This window comes from Bombina bombina, chromosome 8, assembly GCF_027579735.1.
Source record: "Bombina bombina isolate aBomBom1 chromosome 8, aBomBom1.pri, whole genome shotgun sequence".
Classification (NCBI taxonomy): Eukaryota; Metazoa; Chordata; class Amphibia; order Anura; family Bombinatoridae; genus Bombina; species Bombina bombina.
The window spans coordinates 297,833,873-297,849,523 of NC_069506.1; the positions used below are offsets into that span (position 1 = coordinate 297,833,873).

Below are 15,651 nucleotides of genomic sequence, written 5' to 3' on the forward strand. Positions count from 1 at the left end.
TTAACACCACTATATGTCTGGTAACTACAACCCCGATACACTGGGTCAAGTTATACAAATGTGTTATTTGGGAAAAATTACTATGATATGCTATTGTTTATTGTGGTTTGTTTATTAATTGTTCTATTTTGTTTTATATCCCATCGAGCTGCAGAGAAGAAAGTTTCTCTATTAATAAGCCGCATACGAGAGAGACGAAAATCTCGCAAAATCACTAATAGAGGTTCCATCCAGGCAAAGGTAGGAGAGGGGGGAGGTGACTATTGATGATGTCCAAGCTGAGAGTAATCTCACATAATGTAAGAGGTTTGAACACAGATGATAAAAGGAAAACAGCAATAACACAATATAACCACCTAAAAGCTAACATTATTTTCCTGAAAGAAACACATTTTACAACCCAACCAATTCCTAAATATTGGAGTAGACACTTCACACAGCACTTTCACTCCACAACAGATTAAAAAAAAAAAAGAGGAGGAGGAGTATCCATACACAATTCAATCAACTTCATTAGAGAGGAGGTGATATCCGATAATATGGGGAGATAACTTATAGTGAGAGGACGCATACAGGACACCCTGACTACCCTATGCAATATTTATGCACCAAATGAACAGCAACATGACTTTTTTTCTCAGCCTATCACATTTACTGACACAGTGGTCACAATCAATAATCATATTAGCCAGAGATTTTAACATTAATTTAAAGACACATAGGGTAGAACCACCTTCCAAACTCACAAATAAACAAATGAGACATAATTCTATCTCCAAAATCATTAAGGAATCCCTAGAGAACCATAATGTTATAGACTCCTGGACAACACTATACGGACAGACAACTGACCACACCTATTATTCACCAGCACATAAATCCTACACCAAGCTGGATATATATATATATATATATATATATATATATAATCAGTCAGATTTTACTTCCCTATCTAGATAATTCCACAATCCATGCATGCGTATGGTCAGACCATTCTATTATTTTGATACAATTAGAAGGTTTGATTAATATATCCAGACAGAGATCGTGGATCTATGACCCGATCCCCTTGAAACAACCGGAACTGCATGACAAAATATTGCGTAACCTAAAAGAATACTGGAAAATAAATATAAACCCAGAGACTAGCCCCACGATTGCCTGGGCAGCCCATAAACCATATATTCGGGGTTACTAATTAAGGAAAAAAGCATTATATTTGAGAAAAATCTAAAGCTAGGGTTGATATGCTTCAACTGGAAATAGAAGCTTTAGAAAAACATCATCAAAAAACATTATCCACAGAGACACTAGATAAGCTAACATATAAGAGACAAAAGCTAGCTAAGATCTTAAACGAGAATTCCCTTAAGAGCTATTCACAAATTAAAAATGCATTACTTTCTATATGCCAATAAACCAGATAGATAGATTCCTAGCCCATAAACTGAGGGAAAGGACAAAAAATCTAGCTATACCGCAACTTCAGAGAATAGATGGCAAATTAACATCTCATCCTCAGGAAATAACAGACTGTTTCACACAATATTATGAATTATTATATGATGGGAAAAAGGTTCAACATACCACACAGACTAAGACACTTACACACCAATTTTTACAAAAAGCAAATCTCCCAAAACTAAATACAGACACGGAAGCACTAAATTCAGAAATTACGATAAGAGAAATCGCCCTAGCAATAAAAGACCTTAAAATAGGCAAAGCAGCGGGCCCAGACAGGTTCTCGGGGGAATACTACGAGTTGTTTATGAAAATGTTGATCCCACATTTACACAAATTCTGTAATGACATTATGCATGGTACCCAGATTCCGTCGGAGCTGCTGCAGGCTAAAATAGTTGTAATACCCAAGCCAGGAAAAGATCCCAAAAAGTGTCAAAGTTATAGGCCGATCTTGTTGATCAACCAAGACTTAAAAATATTTACCAAGATTCTGGCAAATAGACTTAAATCCTATCTGCCCTCCCTGATACACCCCGATCAGGTAGGATTTATAAAAGACAGGGAAGCCCCAGATAATGTAAGGCGCATGGTGTCTCTGGTGGAGTACTTGGTGGGGACGAAAACGCCTTCTCTGCTCCTTTCTTTGGACGCAGAGAAGGCGTTTGATAGTGTTGATTTAAAATATATGCTTGATACACTAACTCATATGGAATTTAAAGGACCCTTTATAACGGCCATTAAAAATGTATACTCAACCCCAACGGCAATAATTAGAGCGGCAGGATACCAGTCCAGACCTATTTAAACTCTAAATGGGACCCGCCAGGGATGCCCGCTGTCACCCCTCTTATTTGCACTCAGTATAGAACCTTTAGCGGCAAGCATAAGAAACGCAGCGGACATCACAGGCATTGGACTCAACTCAGAGGAATACAAACTTACGTCATTCGCAGATGATATTCTGCTCACTTTGACAAAACCCTTGAGATCTTTACCTAATTTGTATCAAGTGATAGAAGATTTCTCAAAAATATCAGGATTCAAAATTAACTCAGACAAATGTGAGGCTCTTCCACTGACATTGCCACCACATACATGTAAGTTGATTGAAGCAAATTTTGATTTTGCCTGGGCTAAAAACCATCTCAAATATTTGGGAGTTAAACACATTCAATGGATTATACAAGGCAAACTATGTGCCAATCTTTAAGGCTATAAAAAAGGACATCTGGAAATGGAGGGGAGGCTGTTTCTCATGGTATGGTAGACTATCAATTATTAAGATGAACATTCTCCCAAAAATGTTGTATCTTTTCCGGGCACTACCAATTAAAGTCCCACAAAAGGATCTGGGGGAACTACAGTCTGACCTGATTAGATTTCTACAGGGTTCCAAAACGGCTAGAGTAGCCTCCCAGATTCTTAGACAGCATAAACAAATTGGTGGAGTAGGGGTACCTAACTTACTAGATTATTATCAGGCGACTAGGCTAGCACAACTTTCATTGATGAGTAAAAACTGTCAGGGGCTGACTTGGACTAAAATTGAAGCAGACATTGCAGGGGTTATTTGGAACACTAGAAACGTAACAAGCAAATCACTATATAAACTAAAAACTACAGAGGAATCCATACAAATGTGGAAATCAATCACACACTCTCTAAAACTCATACCTAAAGGCACCTTGACAATACCAGTAGGAGTCATACTTACTTCAGAATATCAAAAACTGACTAGCAAGTGGGAAAATAAGGGACTTTATCGAGTAGCTGACTTTTTGGACAGGGGTAAATGGTTACATATACACAAATGAGAGATGAACTTCAACCAGATACTTTACATTGGTTCCTATATCTTCAAATCTCCACTGAAATCTACAAATAAAGACAACATAGTCCAACACAACCATACACTACTTTCGAACGAATCGCTGTATCTTCGGGTAGAAATAAGAGATTGATCTCACAGCTGTACCTTGCAATACAGGACGCTAAAAAGAGACACAAAAATGACGCTTCACGTGAAGTGGGAACGGGACTTAGGAGAATCATATGACAGTGACAGATGGACACAAATCCTTTCTAGGATCAGCAAAGGGTTATTAAGTGCAGACCTTATTGAAAACTCTATCAAAACATCATTTAGGTGGTATCTCACACCTCTACAAACCTCACATTACACATCTCAGAAAAGTAGACTCTGCTATAGGGGCTGCGCGAACATTGGAAATTATATACATATGTGATGGGAGTGTTCGAAAATACAACCAATCTGGAACCTGCTCTCTAAACTCCTAAGTACACTACTAGATAAATCTATAACACTATCGGCATTGCAGGCCCTACTACATGTGCCAGACTAATCCTTGCACCCAGCTACCAATGTATTTATCAATATACTGTGTACAGCCACAAGGACATGTATAGCTAGACATTGGAAAAACAGAATTTATGCTTACCTGATAAATTACTTTCTCCAACGGTGTGTCCGGTCCACGGCGTCATCCATTACTTGTGGGAATATTCTCTTCCCCAACAGGAAATGGCAAAGAGCACAGCAAAAGCTGCCCATATAGCCCCTCCTCAGGCTCCGCCCCCCAGTCATTCGACCGACGGTTAGGAGAAAAAAAGGAGAAACTATAGGGTGCCGTGGTGACTGTAGTGTATAGAGAAATAAATTTTTCAAACCTGATTAAAAAACCAGGGCGAGCCGTGGACCGGACACACCGTTGGAGAAAGTAATTTATCAGGTAAGCATAAATTCTGTTTTCTCCAACATTGGTGTGTCCGGTCCACGGCGTCATCCTTACTTGTGGGAACCAATACCAAAGCTTTAGGACACGGATGAAGGGAGGGAGCAAATCAGGTTACCTAAACAGAAGGCACCACGGCTTGCAAAACCTTTCTCCCAAAAATAGCCTCCGAAGAAGCATAAATATCAAATTTGTAGAATTTGGCAAAAGTGTGCAAGGAAGACCAAGTCGCTGCCTTACATATCTGATCAACAGAAGCCTCGTTCTTGAAGGCCCATGTGGAAGCCACAGCCCTAGTAGAGTGAGCTGTGATTCTTTCAGGAGGCTGCCGTCCGGCAGTCTCATAAGCCAATCGGATAATGCTTTTCAGCCAGAAAGAAAGAGAGGTAGCAGTAGCTTTTTGTCCTCTCCTCTTACCAGAGTAAACGACAAACAAAGATGAGGTTTGTCTAAAATCCTTTGTTGCTTCTAAATAGAACTTTAAAGCACGAACTACATCTAAATTGGGTAACAAACGTTCCTTCTTCGAAACTGGTTTCGGACACAGAGAAGGAACAACTATCTCCTGGTTAATATTCTTGTTGGAAACAACTTTTGGAAGAAAACCAGGCTTGGTACGCAAAACGACCTTATCTGAATGGAACACCAGATAGGGTGGATCACACTGCAAAGCAGATAATTCAGAAACTCTTCTAGCAGAAGAAATAGCAACCAAAAACAGAACTTTCCAAGATAGTAACTTGATATCTATGGAATGTAAGGGTTCAATCGGAACCCCTTGAAGAACTGAAAGTACTAAATTTAGACTCCAAGGAGGAGTCATAGGTCTGTAAACAGGCTTGATTCTGACTAAAGCCTGTACAAAAGCTTGTACATCTGGCACAGCTGCCAGGCGTTTGTGTAACAAAACAGATAAAGCAGAAATCTGTCCTTTTAGAGAACTTGCTGACAACCCTTTATCCAAACCCTCTTGGAGAAAGGAAAGAATCTTAGGAATTTTAATCTTACTCCAGGAGAATCCCTTGGATTCACACCAACAGATATATTTTTTCCATATTTTATGGTAAATCTTTCTAGTCACAGGTTTTCTGGCTTGGACCAGAGTATCTATCACTGAATTTGAAAACCCACGCTTCGATAAAATCAAGCGTTCATTTTCCAAGCAGTCAGCTGCAGAGAAACTAGATTTGGATGTTCGAATGGACCTTGTACTAGAAGATCCTGTCTCAAAGGTAGCTTCCATGGTGGAGCCGATGACATATTCACCAGGTCTGCATACCAAGTCCTGCGTGGCCACGCAGGAGCTATCAGAATCACCAAGGCCTTCTCCTGTTTGATCCTGGCTACGAGCCTGGGAAGGAGAGGAAACGGTGGAAACACATAAGCTAGGTTGAACGGATAAGGCGCCACTAATGCATCCACTAGAGTCGCCTTGGGATCCCTGGATCTGGACACGTAGCAAGGAGCCTTGAAGTTCTGAAGAGACGCCATCAGATCCATGTCTGGAATGCCCCATAATTTGGTTAACTGGGCAAGGACCTCCGGGTGGAGTTCCCACTCCCTCGGATGGAAAGTCTGACGACTCAGATAATCCGCCTCCCAGTTGTCTACTCCTGGGATGTGAATTGCAGATAGATGGCAGGAGTGATCCTCCGCCCATTTGATGATCTTGGATATCTCTCTCATCGCCAAGGAACTCTTTGTTCCTCCCTGATGGTTGATGTAAGCTACAGTCGTCATGTTGTCTGACTGGAATCTTATGAATCCGGCCTTTGCTAGTTGAGGCCAAGCTCGGAGAGCATTGAATATCGCTCTCAGTTCCAGGATGTTTATCGGGAGAAGAGACTCTTCCCGAGACCATAGACCCTGAGCTTTCAGGGAATCCCAGACTGCGCCCCAGCCTAATAGACTGGCGTCGGTCGTGACAATGACCCACTCTGGTCTGCGGAAACTCATTCCCTGAGACAGGTGATCCTGAGTCAACCACCAACGGAGTGAGTCTCTGGTTATCTGGTCTACTTGAATCTGAGGAGACAAGTCTGCATAGTCCCCATTCCACTGATTGAGCATGCACAGTTGTAATGGTCTCAGATGAATTCGAGCAAAAGGAACTATGTCCATTGCTGCAACCATCAATCCTACTACTTCCATGCACTGAGCTATGGAAGGCTGCAGAATAGAGTGAAGAACTTGACAAGCGTTTAGAAGCTTTGACTTTCTGACTTCTGTCAGGAAGATCTTCATTTCTAAAGAATCTATTATTGTTCCCAAAAAGGGAACTCTTGTTGACGGAGACAGGGAACTCTTTTCTACGTTCACCTTCCACCCGTGAGATCTGAGAAAGGCTAGAACAATGTCTGTATGAGCCTTTGCCTTGGAAAGAGACGACGCTTGAATTAGAATGTTGTCTAGATAAGGTGCCACTGCAATGCCCCTCGGTCTTAGAACCGCCAGAAGGGACCCTAGCACCTTTGTGAAAATTCTGGGAGCAGTGGCTAAATCGAATGGAAGAGCCACGAACTGGTAATGTTTGTCCAGAAAGGCGAACCTTAGGAACTGATGATGATCTTTGTGGATAGGAATATGTAGGTAAGCATCCTTTAAATCCACGGTAGTCATATATTGACCCTCCTGGATGGTAGGTAAAATTGTTCGAATGGTTTCCATTTTGAACGATGGAACTCTGAGAAACTTGTTTAGAATCTTTAAATCCAGAATTGGTCTGAAAGTTCCCTCTTTTTTGGGAACTACAAACAAGTTTGAGTAAAACCCCTGACCTTGTTCCACTGTTGGAACAGGGTGTATCACTCCCATCTTTAACAGGTCTTCTACACAATGTAAGAATGCCTGTCTCTTTATTTGGTCTGAAGATAAGCGAGACATGTGGAACCTTCCCCTTGGAGGAAGTTCCTTGAACTCTAGAAGATAACCCTGAGAAACTATTTCTAGTGCCCAGGGATCTGGAACATCTCTTACCCAAGCCTGAGCAAAGAGAGAGAGTCTGCCCCCTACTAGATCCGGTCCCGGATCGGGGGCTACCCCTTCATGCTGTCTTTATAGCAGCAGCAGGCTTCTTGGCCTGTTAACCCTTGTTCCAGCCTTGCATTGGTTTCCAAGCTGGTTTAGCCTGGGAAGCGTTACCCTCTTGTCTAGAGGCTGCAGAGTTAGAAACCGGTCCGTTCCTGAAATTACGAAAGGAACGAAAATTGGACTTATTCTTAGCCTTGAAAGGCCTATCCTGTGGGAGGGCATGGCCCTTCCCCCCAGTGATGTCTGAAATAATTTCTTTCAATTCTGGCCCAAAAAGGGTCTTACCTTTGAAAGGGATATTAAGCAATTTTGTCTTGGAAGATACATCCACCGACCAAGACTTTAGCCAGAGCGCTCTGTGCGCCACAATTGCAAACCCTGAATTTTTCGCCGCTAATCTCGCTAATTGCAAAGCGGCATCTAAAATAAAGGAATTAGCTAACTTAAGTGCGTGAATTCTGTCCATGACTTCCTCATATGGAGTCTCTTTATCGAGCGACTTTTCTAGTTCATCGAACCAGAAACACGCCGCCGTGGTGACAGGAATAATGAAAGCACAATTGTCCTCAATGGGAATAGTCGTGCGTTTGGCTAGCGTAGAAACTGCCCCCTCAACCTTAGGGACTGTTTGCCATGTGTCCTTCCTTGGGTCGACCATGGGGAACAATTTCTTAAATATAGGAGGTGGGACAAAAGGTATGCCTGGTTTCTCCCACTCCTTATTCACTATGTCCGCCACCCTTTTAGGTATTGGAAAGGCATCAGGGTGAACCGGGACCTCTAGGAATTTGTCCATCTTGCTCAATTTTTCTGGAATGACCAATGAGTCACAATCATCCAGTGTAGTTAGTACCTCCGTAAGTAATGCGCGGAGATGCTCTAACTTAAATTTAAACGTCACAACATCAGGTTCTGCCTGTTGAGAAATTCTTCCTGAATCAGAAATTTCTCCCTCCGACAAACCCTCCCTCACTGCCACTTCTGACTGATGTGAGGGTATGACAGATAAATTATCATCAGCGCCTTCTTGCTCCATAGTATTTAAAACTGAGCAATCACGCTTTCTTTGAAATGCTGGCATTTTGGATAAAATATTAGCTATGGAATTATCCATTACTGCCGTTAATTGTTGCATAGTAACAAGCATTGGCGCACTAGATGTACTAGGGGTCGCCTGCGCGGGCATAACTGGTATTGACACAGAAGGAGAGGATGAAGAACTATCCCCACTACCTTCATTTGAGGAATCATCTTGGGCAACCTTATTAAATGTGACAGTACAGTCCTTACTTTGTCTGGACACCATGGCACAATTATCACATTCATTTGAAGGGGGGACCACCTTGGCCTCCATACATACAGAACATGTTCTATCTGAAGGTACAGACATGTTAGACAGGCTTAAACAGGCTAATAATGCAAAAAAAAAAACGTTTTAAAATAAAACCGTTACTGTCTCTTTAAATGTTAAACAGAGCACACCTTTTTACTGAATATGTGAAAAACTATGAAGGAAATGTCCAATCTTTACCACAGTGCCTTAATGCTTTAAAAGTATTGCACCCCAATTTTCAAGCTTTTAACCCCTTAAATGAGGAAACCGGAGCCGTTTAATCAATTAGCAAATTTTAACCACACTACAGTCCCAGCCACAGCGTTTGCTGCGACTTCACCTGTCCCTGGGGGTTATACAATACCAAATGAAGCCTTCCAGGAACGTTTTCAATGATCACCAGACCCTCTCACATGCAGCTGTATGCACTGCATCCAAAGAAACTGCGCAGTTATGGCGCGAAAATGAGGCTCTGCCTAATATAGTGAAAGGCCCTTCCTGACTGGGAAGGTGTCTAAACGACTGCCTGGCTCCTAAAACGTTCCCAAGCACTAAAAGTTTAGAAAATCACTTCAAACTGCATAAAATAATTAAATAAAGCAATCGATTTAGCCCACAAGAGTGTCAACCAGAGTATAGCCCAGAATAAGCCTTCATTCTGTTAAGGGTCTAAGAAAATGGCTTACCGATCCCCAAGAGGGAAAATGACAGTCTTCTAGCATTACACAGTCTTGTTAGAAAATGGACTAGTCATACCTTGAGCAGAAAAGTCTGCAAACTGTTCCCCCCAACTGAAGTTCTCTGGGCTCAACAGTCCTGCGTGGGAACAGCAATTGATTTTAGTTACTGCTGCTAAAATCATACTCTTCTTTTAAACAGAACTCTTCATCCCTTTCTGTTTTAGAGTAAATAGTACAAACCGGCACTATTTTAAAATAACAAACTCTTGATAGCAGAATAAAAAATTACAACTAAACACCACATACTCTTCACCATCTCCGTGGAGATGCTAATTGTTCAGAGCGGCAAAGAGAATGACTGGGGGGCGGAGCCTGAGGAGGGGCTATATGGGCAGCTTTTGCTGTGCTCTTTGCCATTTCCTGTTGAGGAAGAGAATATTCCCACAAGTAATGGATGACGCCGTGGACCGGACACACCAATGTTGGAGAAAAAGGTTCAGCAGCCTGGTCAGAAGTACTTAATAAATTAGATAATATATATGCGATATCAGAATCCGCTTCATGGACACAAGGCACTACAACTAATTTTCAAAAGGTTTGGGTACATTGGATAATGAATAGAGATAGATGTACTGTTCATGAAGAGCAAAATCATACAAATACAATTAGGTTTGTAGAACTCTTCAAAGTAGCCAAAACTAACTAATATAAGGAGATCTTATAAGTAAATCAGAGACACAAATATGATACTCTCGCAGCTCGATGGGAAATGTTTAAAGTTTGAGTTCATAGTTTTTGTTTAAAATAAAAAAAAAAAAGGAAATTAGATATCTATAATCTTGCACAATGTAGCTAAGAATGACTGTATCAGTACTGTGGGACGGCAGAAAATAAGAAAGGGAAGGAGTATCTTGTTCTGCATAATGGACCGTCAGAGTTTCAATATTCAATATGTACTTCATTGTGGATAAATTCCCTCCATTCTGATCAGGATAGTCCCTCAGGACTCTAAAACTTTTTTCTTTTAGAAGGAGGGGTTTATAAGAATGTGGTAATCTCAAGGCTTATTTGAATATCTACTGTAAGATTGTGATGTATAAGATATGATGTTCTGACAATAAAAAATTATTTCAACTAACATATCAGAGTCCTCCATAGCTTGCGCTTTTAATACAGATTAGATAGAAATTAAAAGGCACCTTTATACCCCAATGGCCAGGGCAATCACCACCTCCTATGACCCGGACCACAGAGAAAACGCTTCGTCTCCTACAACCGCCGGTCAAGAAAAGTGGAAGTTAAAAAGGCCACCCCCGGTCACATGGAGTGCCATGCAGGACCTCCCCTGCACTAAACGAGAAAACGTGCCAAAAAAAGGCAGCGTCGATATCTCTCTAAGGAAACCTGACTGTACACACATAGACAGAGCCTCATCTCACACATGTTGCAGCATCAAACACAATAAAGAATATTATGCACAAATCCCCCCCCCCCGTTCAATAACCCCCTTTCCGAGGATATAAACCCTTGATTCTATACAGATAAAGAGACACACTGTGACCCTGTCTTCTTGAGTTATCAAATGTGTATAAATTAAACATTCTTATCAGAATATATGCCGTGGAACAGGAACACGGCCTTTCAAGTGTGACAGGTTAGTAGCATCGGTCCTGACATGGACTTGAGAGCAGAAAGCAGGCAGCGAAACTCGTCAACGCTGATTGCTTATGGAGCTGCTAATCTGAGTCGGGATGGTTTCACAGAAAGACTCTCCCTGCATCTCCGGACTCTAACTTTCATCCATGCTCTCACTAAGAGGCTGACAGGACTGCTTAAAACTCCAGTCCCATTCCGAAGAGTACAACCCTCCATAAGAGACTACTACGAATCTTCCGACACTTCTCTGCCAACCTCCTGTGACGAAAGGCAAAGAATGACTGGGGGATGAGGGGAGTGGGGGAGGTATTTAAGTCTTTGACTGGGGTGTATTTGCCTCCTCCTGGTGGCCAGGTTCTTAATTCCCACAAGTAATGAATGAAGCCGTGGACTATCCTCCCATTAAGATGGAAATTAGGTACAGGTACAAATCCCTAAATTTGGAATTCCAAAATACAAACTTTTTAATTAATATTTTAAAAAAAAAAAAAAAAAAAATCATCAAAAATTACTATATCTACCTGACTGTATATCACAAATCTTCTCAGCCCGTTTTTTGTGTTTTAAATGCAAATAGTCTATATTTATTTAAAACAAATATTACCTTTCTTATTATTATTATTCTTCTTTATTTATAAAGCGCCAACAGATTCCGCAGCGCTGTCCATGGGTACAAGGATAACAGTACAATGGAGAAACAATACGATAAAAGACCAAAAATTTACAGACAATATACAGGGGAAATTGAGGGCCCTATTCCCGTGGAAACTTACAATCTAGATGGGTAGGAGGATGGGAAACAGGAGGTGGGGCCTGCAAAGGTGAGAATGATATTAGTGAGGAGATAGAGGACAACTGTTAGTTAAGTGAAGTTAGTTTGTTAATAAGTCGGGTGATAAGCTTCCCTGAACAGAAAGGTCTTTAGGGAACGTTTAAAGGAGGAGAGGTTAGGGGCAAGTCTCACAGCACAAGGAAGTGCATTCCAGAGGGTTGGTGCCGCACGAGAGAAGTCCTGTAGTCTAGCATGAGAGGAGGTGATGGTAGAGAACGCTTAGGGGGCAGGCAGGAGTATATTTGTTGATAAGTGAGGACAGGTAGGATGGGGCAGCATTGGTGAGGGCTTTGTAGGTCAGGGTGAGAATATTGAATTTAACTCTGTTATGAATGGGGAGCCAGTGAAGGGACTCACAGAGAGGTGCAGCAGAAACAGAGCGTCGAGAGATGTGGATTAGCCTGGCAGATGCATTTAGGATGGATTGGAGGGAACAGAGGCGGGAGAGAGGGAGGCCAGTTAGTAAGTTGTTACAGTAGTCAAGTCGGGAAATTACCAGGGAGTGGATTAGCTGTTTAGTAGTTACAGCACTGATGAATTTTGGAGATATTGCGTAGGTGGTTGCGGCAGGATGAAGAGAGCAATTGGATGTGGGGAATGAAGTTCAGATATGAGTCAAGCGTGACTCAGAGGCAGCGGACTTGGGGTGATGGGGAGATAGTGGTGCCGCCAACAGTGACAGAAAAATTAGAAACTGGAGTAGATTTAGAGGGGGGAATTAGAAGTAGTTCGGTACTGTCTTTCTGAGGGTACTATGAACACAATAGTATTAAACTTTATATAAATTACCTTTAGGCTGCATGCAGCTGTATTATGACTTGTAAATAATGCCTAGATTATATAATTAATTGTTGTTTACACTTGGTCCCAGCACCTCTCCAAACTGTCCCATTTTAAAGATACAAATATTCCAAAATCCAAACCTTTTCTGGCCCTAAGCAGTTTGGATAAAGGGTTTTCTACTTGTAATACTATTTTTTTCTTCAATGTTTGTTGCACAAATCATCATAAAATCACTTATCATTAATTTGTGTTTTGGATTGGTTAAGTAACATTTATACATAACAGAAAATGTAATATTAAAAAGTATTACATTGCCCTAACCACCCTTCTTCATAATGCCACCTGGTTGGCAAGATTTCCTGTGGAGAACATTGTAAATACGTGACTTGTTTTTGCATGTGACACAGCAGGGTTGATCGGATGATAACAATAATAAACGCTGAATGATTTTAAATACCAAACAACATCTCTACTCCATATAAAATACAATGACTCCTTTTGCCTGTGACCAATATCATTAGCATAGCTGAAGGAGTACAAACTGATTATTTTCTAAAGTTACTCACTACCAATGAGAAAATCTTTGCACATTCATACTAATAACTGGAATTTAGCTAATGCTTTTATTGAATTAATTAAATGTTGCATTTGCAAACAGATTTCGTGGAGCAAAAACTTTTTAAATTTTTTTTACAAAAATGTTAAAGGTATGTTGTAGTACAAAAATAACGTGCTACAATTCTTTTAAGCATGTCATTTTTGCACTACTAACTATCAAACTTCCTCAGTAGTTAAACGCATAGGTAACGTCCCATTCAGTAGCTATAAGTCTTACTCAGTACAAGTAATGTTTTAAAGCTTCTGAACACTGAGTTTGAAGTTCAGTAACGCTCTAATAAATTAGACCATTTTGAACTAAAATGACATCTTAAGGTTGTGGTTGGGTACTTTTACTAATCCCGACAGTGCAAGTAACCGTAACTATGAAAAGCAATACCTATAATCCAAGTACATTTATTTCCCTTTACCGTTAATCACAATAATACATGACAGTGTTTAATAAATCTATATTTATATGTGAATATGAATTAAGACCCGGCAAAGTTGTATTCAGTGCATTCATGATATAAAACGCTAAGTGTTTTGCTTTTACCTTTTATCACAGGCCACACTATCAATGTCCATGCTCTGAGAACGAGAGAGCGACTGGGACTGGGTTTCGAGGCTGTTTGATGGAGAACTGCTGAGCGAGCTGACGCCTTCACTGCTCTGACTTCGATGGGCCGCCCCTAGATCAGATCAGAACTTTGTGTTATTCATGAATAAAGAATACCCCTTTCCCAACATTCTGCTCAATAGACTGCAAGTAAAAGTTTAAAGTTGCATGCTCAAACTGGATCATAAAAGTTAAATACATTTCCAATTGTCTTCCATTATCAAATTTACTTTGGTCTCCATTAGGACTGCAACAACTATTGGGTAAGATTGATCATACACATAGTTGCCAACTAATCTTGTTATCGATTAGGTGGTCTGCGACTAGTTGGTCCATTGCACAGTACCAGCAGCTTTACTCTCCTGAGCTCCTGCACATGGTATTGGGCAAACATTTTGTTTTTTTCTCTCTATCCGATTATTCAGATAATAATTAATCATTAATCAGATAGAAAGAAAAAAAAATACCTATTTATCTGGCACGGTCTCACATATCACATACACAATTACCGCAAACACTGTAATATGCATAGTAAAGTAAATATTTACCAAGAAATATTGCAAAACCTCAAAACTTTTATTTTTATTTTTTAAATTAGACCCAAACTACATTATATATATTACAAGGAAGTAATTAAATTACAAAACTTATCGGCAACACAAACTAATAGTACTTATAGGTTATAAAGGAGTGTGTTTATAAAACGCAGAACTAGACTGAACTCTCAAACCGGGCTGGGTACACATCCTATGACCCTGCATAACACACAGCACTGGGTGCTCACGATCACTCACAGACAGCTACACAGCTTTCAGTGACTCGGGCAGTTAAACCCAGAGAAGTCTGGGTACAAAGCACATAGGGAAAATTACAAAAAAATATTGTCACAACACATACAGGTGTTCTCCAAAGAAAATGTTGCCAGCCAGGTATAATTATAAAGTAGGCGGGTGGTGGCAGTGTAATATTTTGAAATATTTTCTGCTATGCAAAGGGCACATTAATGGCATAATTTAAGATAATGTATTTAATAATAAATTGTGCAATTAACATTTTAGCCAATGTTAAAAAATGTTACCAGGTGGTCAGTAAAATAAGCCAGGTGGTACACCCGCTAAAAAGGTTCTGGGGAGAACACTGCACATAGAAAGGCACACTCTTGCAAGCACAGAGCTAGATTAAAGTGAATGTAAACTTAACCCTACTGGCTCACGGGATTGGATCGACTTTTATAAATTAGGTAGAGTTTAATTAATCAAATTTTTAATATTTATTTTCTCCAAATTTTATCTTTTTACAACTCCAACTATAAGCGCCGCTCCTCCGTCTGCCATATTGTGTAATTGATTGACAAATGACGAATCTTCAAACAACTAATCCTTGGGAAACATGGCGGGCGGAGGAGCGGCGCTTATCGTTGAAAGCTGTAAAAAAGGTAAAAATTGGAGAAAATAAATATTAAAAATTTGATGAATTAAACTCTGCCTAATTAATAAAAGTCGATCCAATGCCGTGAGCCAGTAGGGTTAAAGGGACAGTCTAGGCCAAAATAAACTTTCATGATTCAGATAGAGCATGTAATTTTAAACAATTTTCCAATTTACTTTTATCACCAATTTTGCTTTGTTCTCTTGGTATTCTTAGTTGAAAGCTTAACCTAGGAGGTTCATATGCTAATTTCTTAGACCTTGAAGCCCACCTCTTTCAGATTGCATTTTAACAGTTTTTCACCACTAGAGGGTGTTAGTTCACGTATTTCATATAGATAACACTGTGCTCGTGCACGAGAAATTATCTGGGAGCAGGCACTGATTGGCTAGACTGCAAGTCTGTCAAAAGAACTGAAAAATGGGGCAGTTTGCAGAGGCTTAGATACAAGATAATCACAGAGGTTAAAAAGT

The 15,651-nt window shown here is 40.4% G+C and overlaps 1 protein-coding gene across 1 annotated transcript in view; it reads right to left on the minus strand.

Moving 5' to 3' along the window:
* UBE4B (ubiquitination factor E4B) overlaps positions 1-15,651 on the minus strand; it is a 618,413-nt gene that overhangs the window by 492,031 nt on the left and 110,731 nt on the right. The window contains exon 3 of the mRNA XM_053691155.1: positions 13,688-13,823. Within this exon, the coding sequence (XP_053547130.1) occupies positions 13,688-13,823 (136 nt within the window). The remainder of the gene's footprint in view (positions 1-13,687; positions 13,824-15,651) is intronic.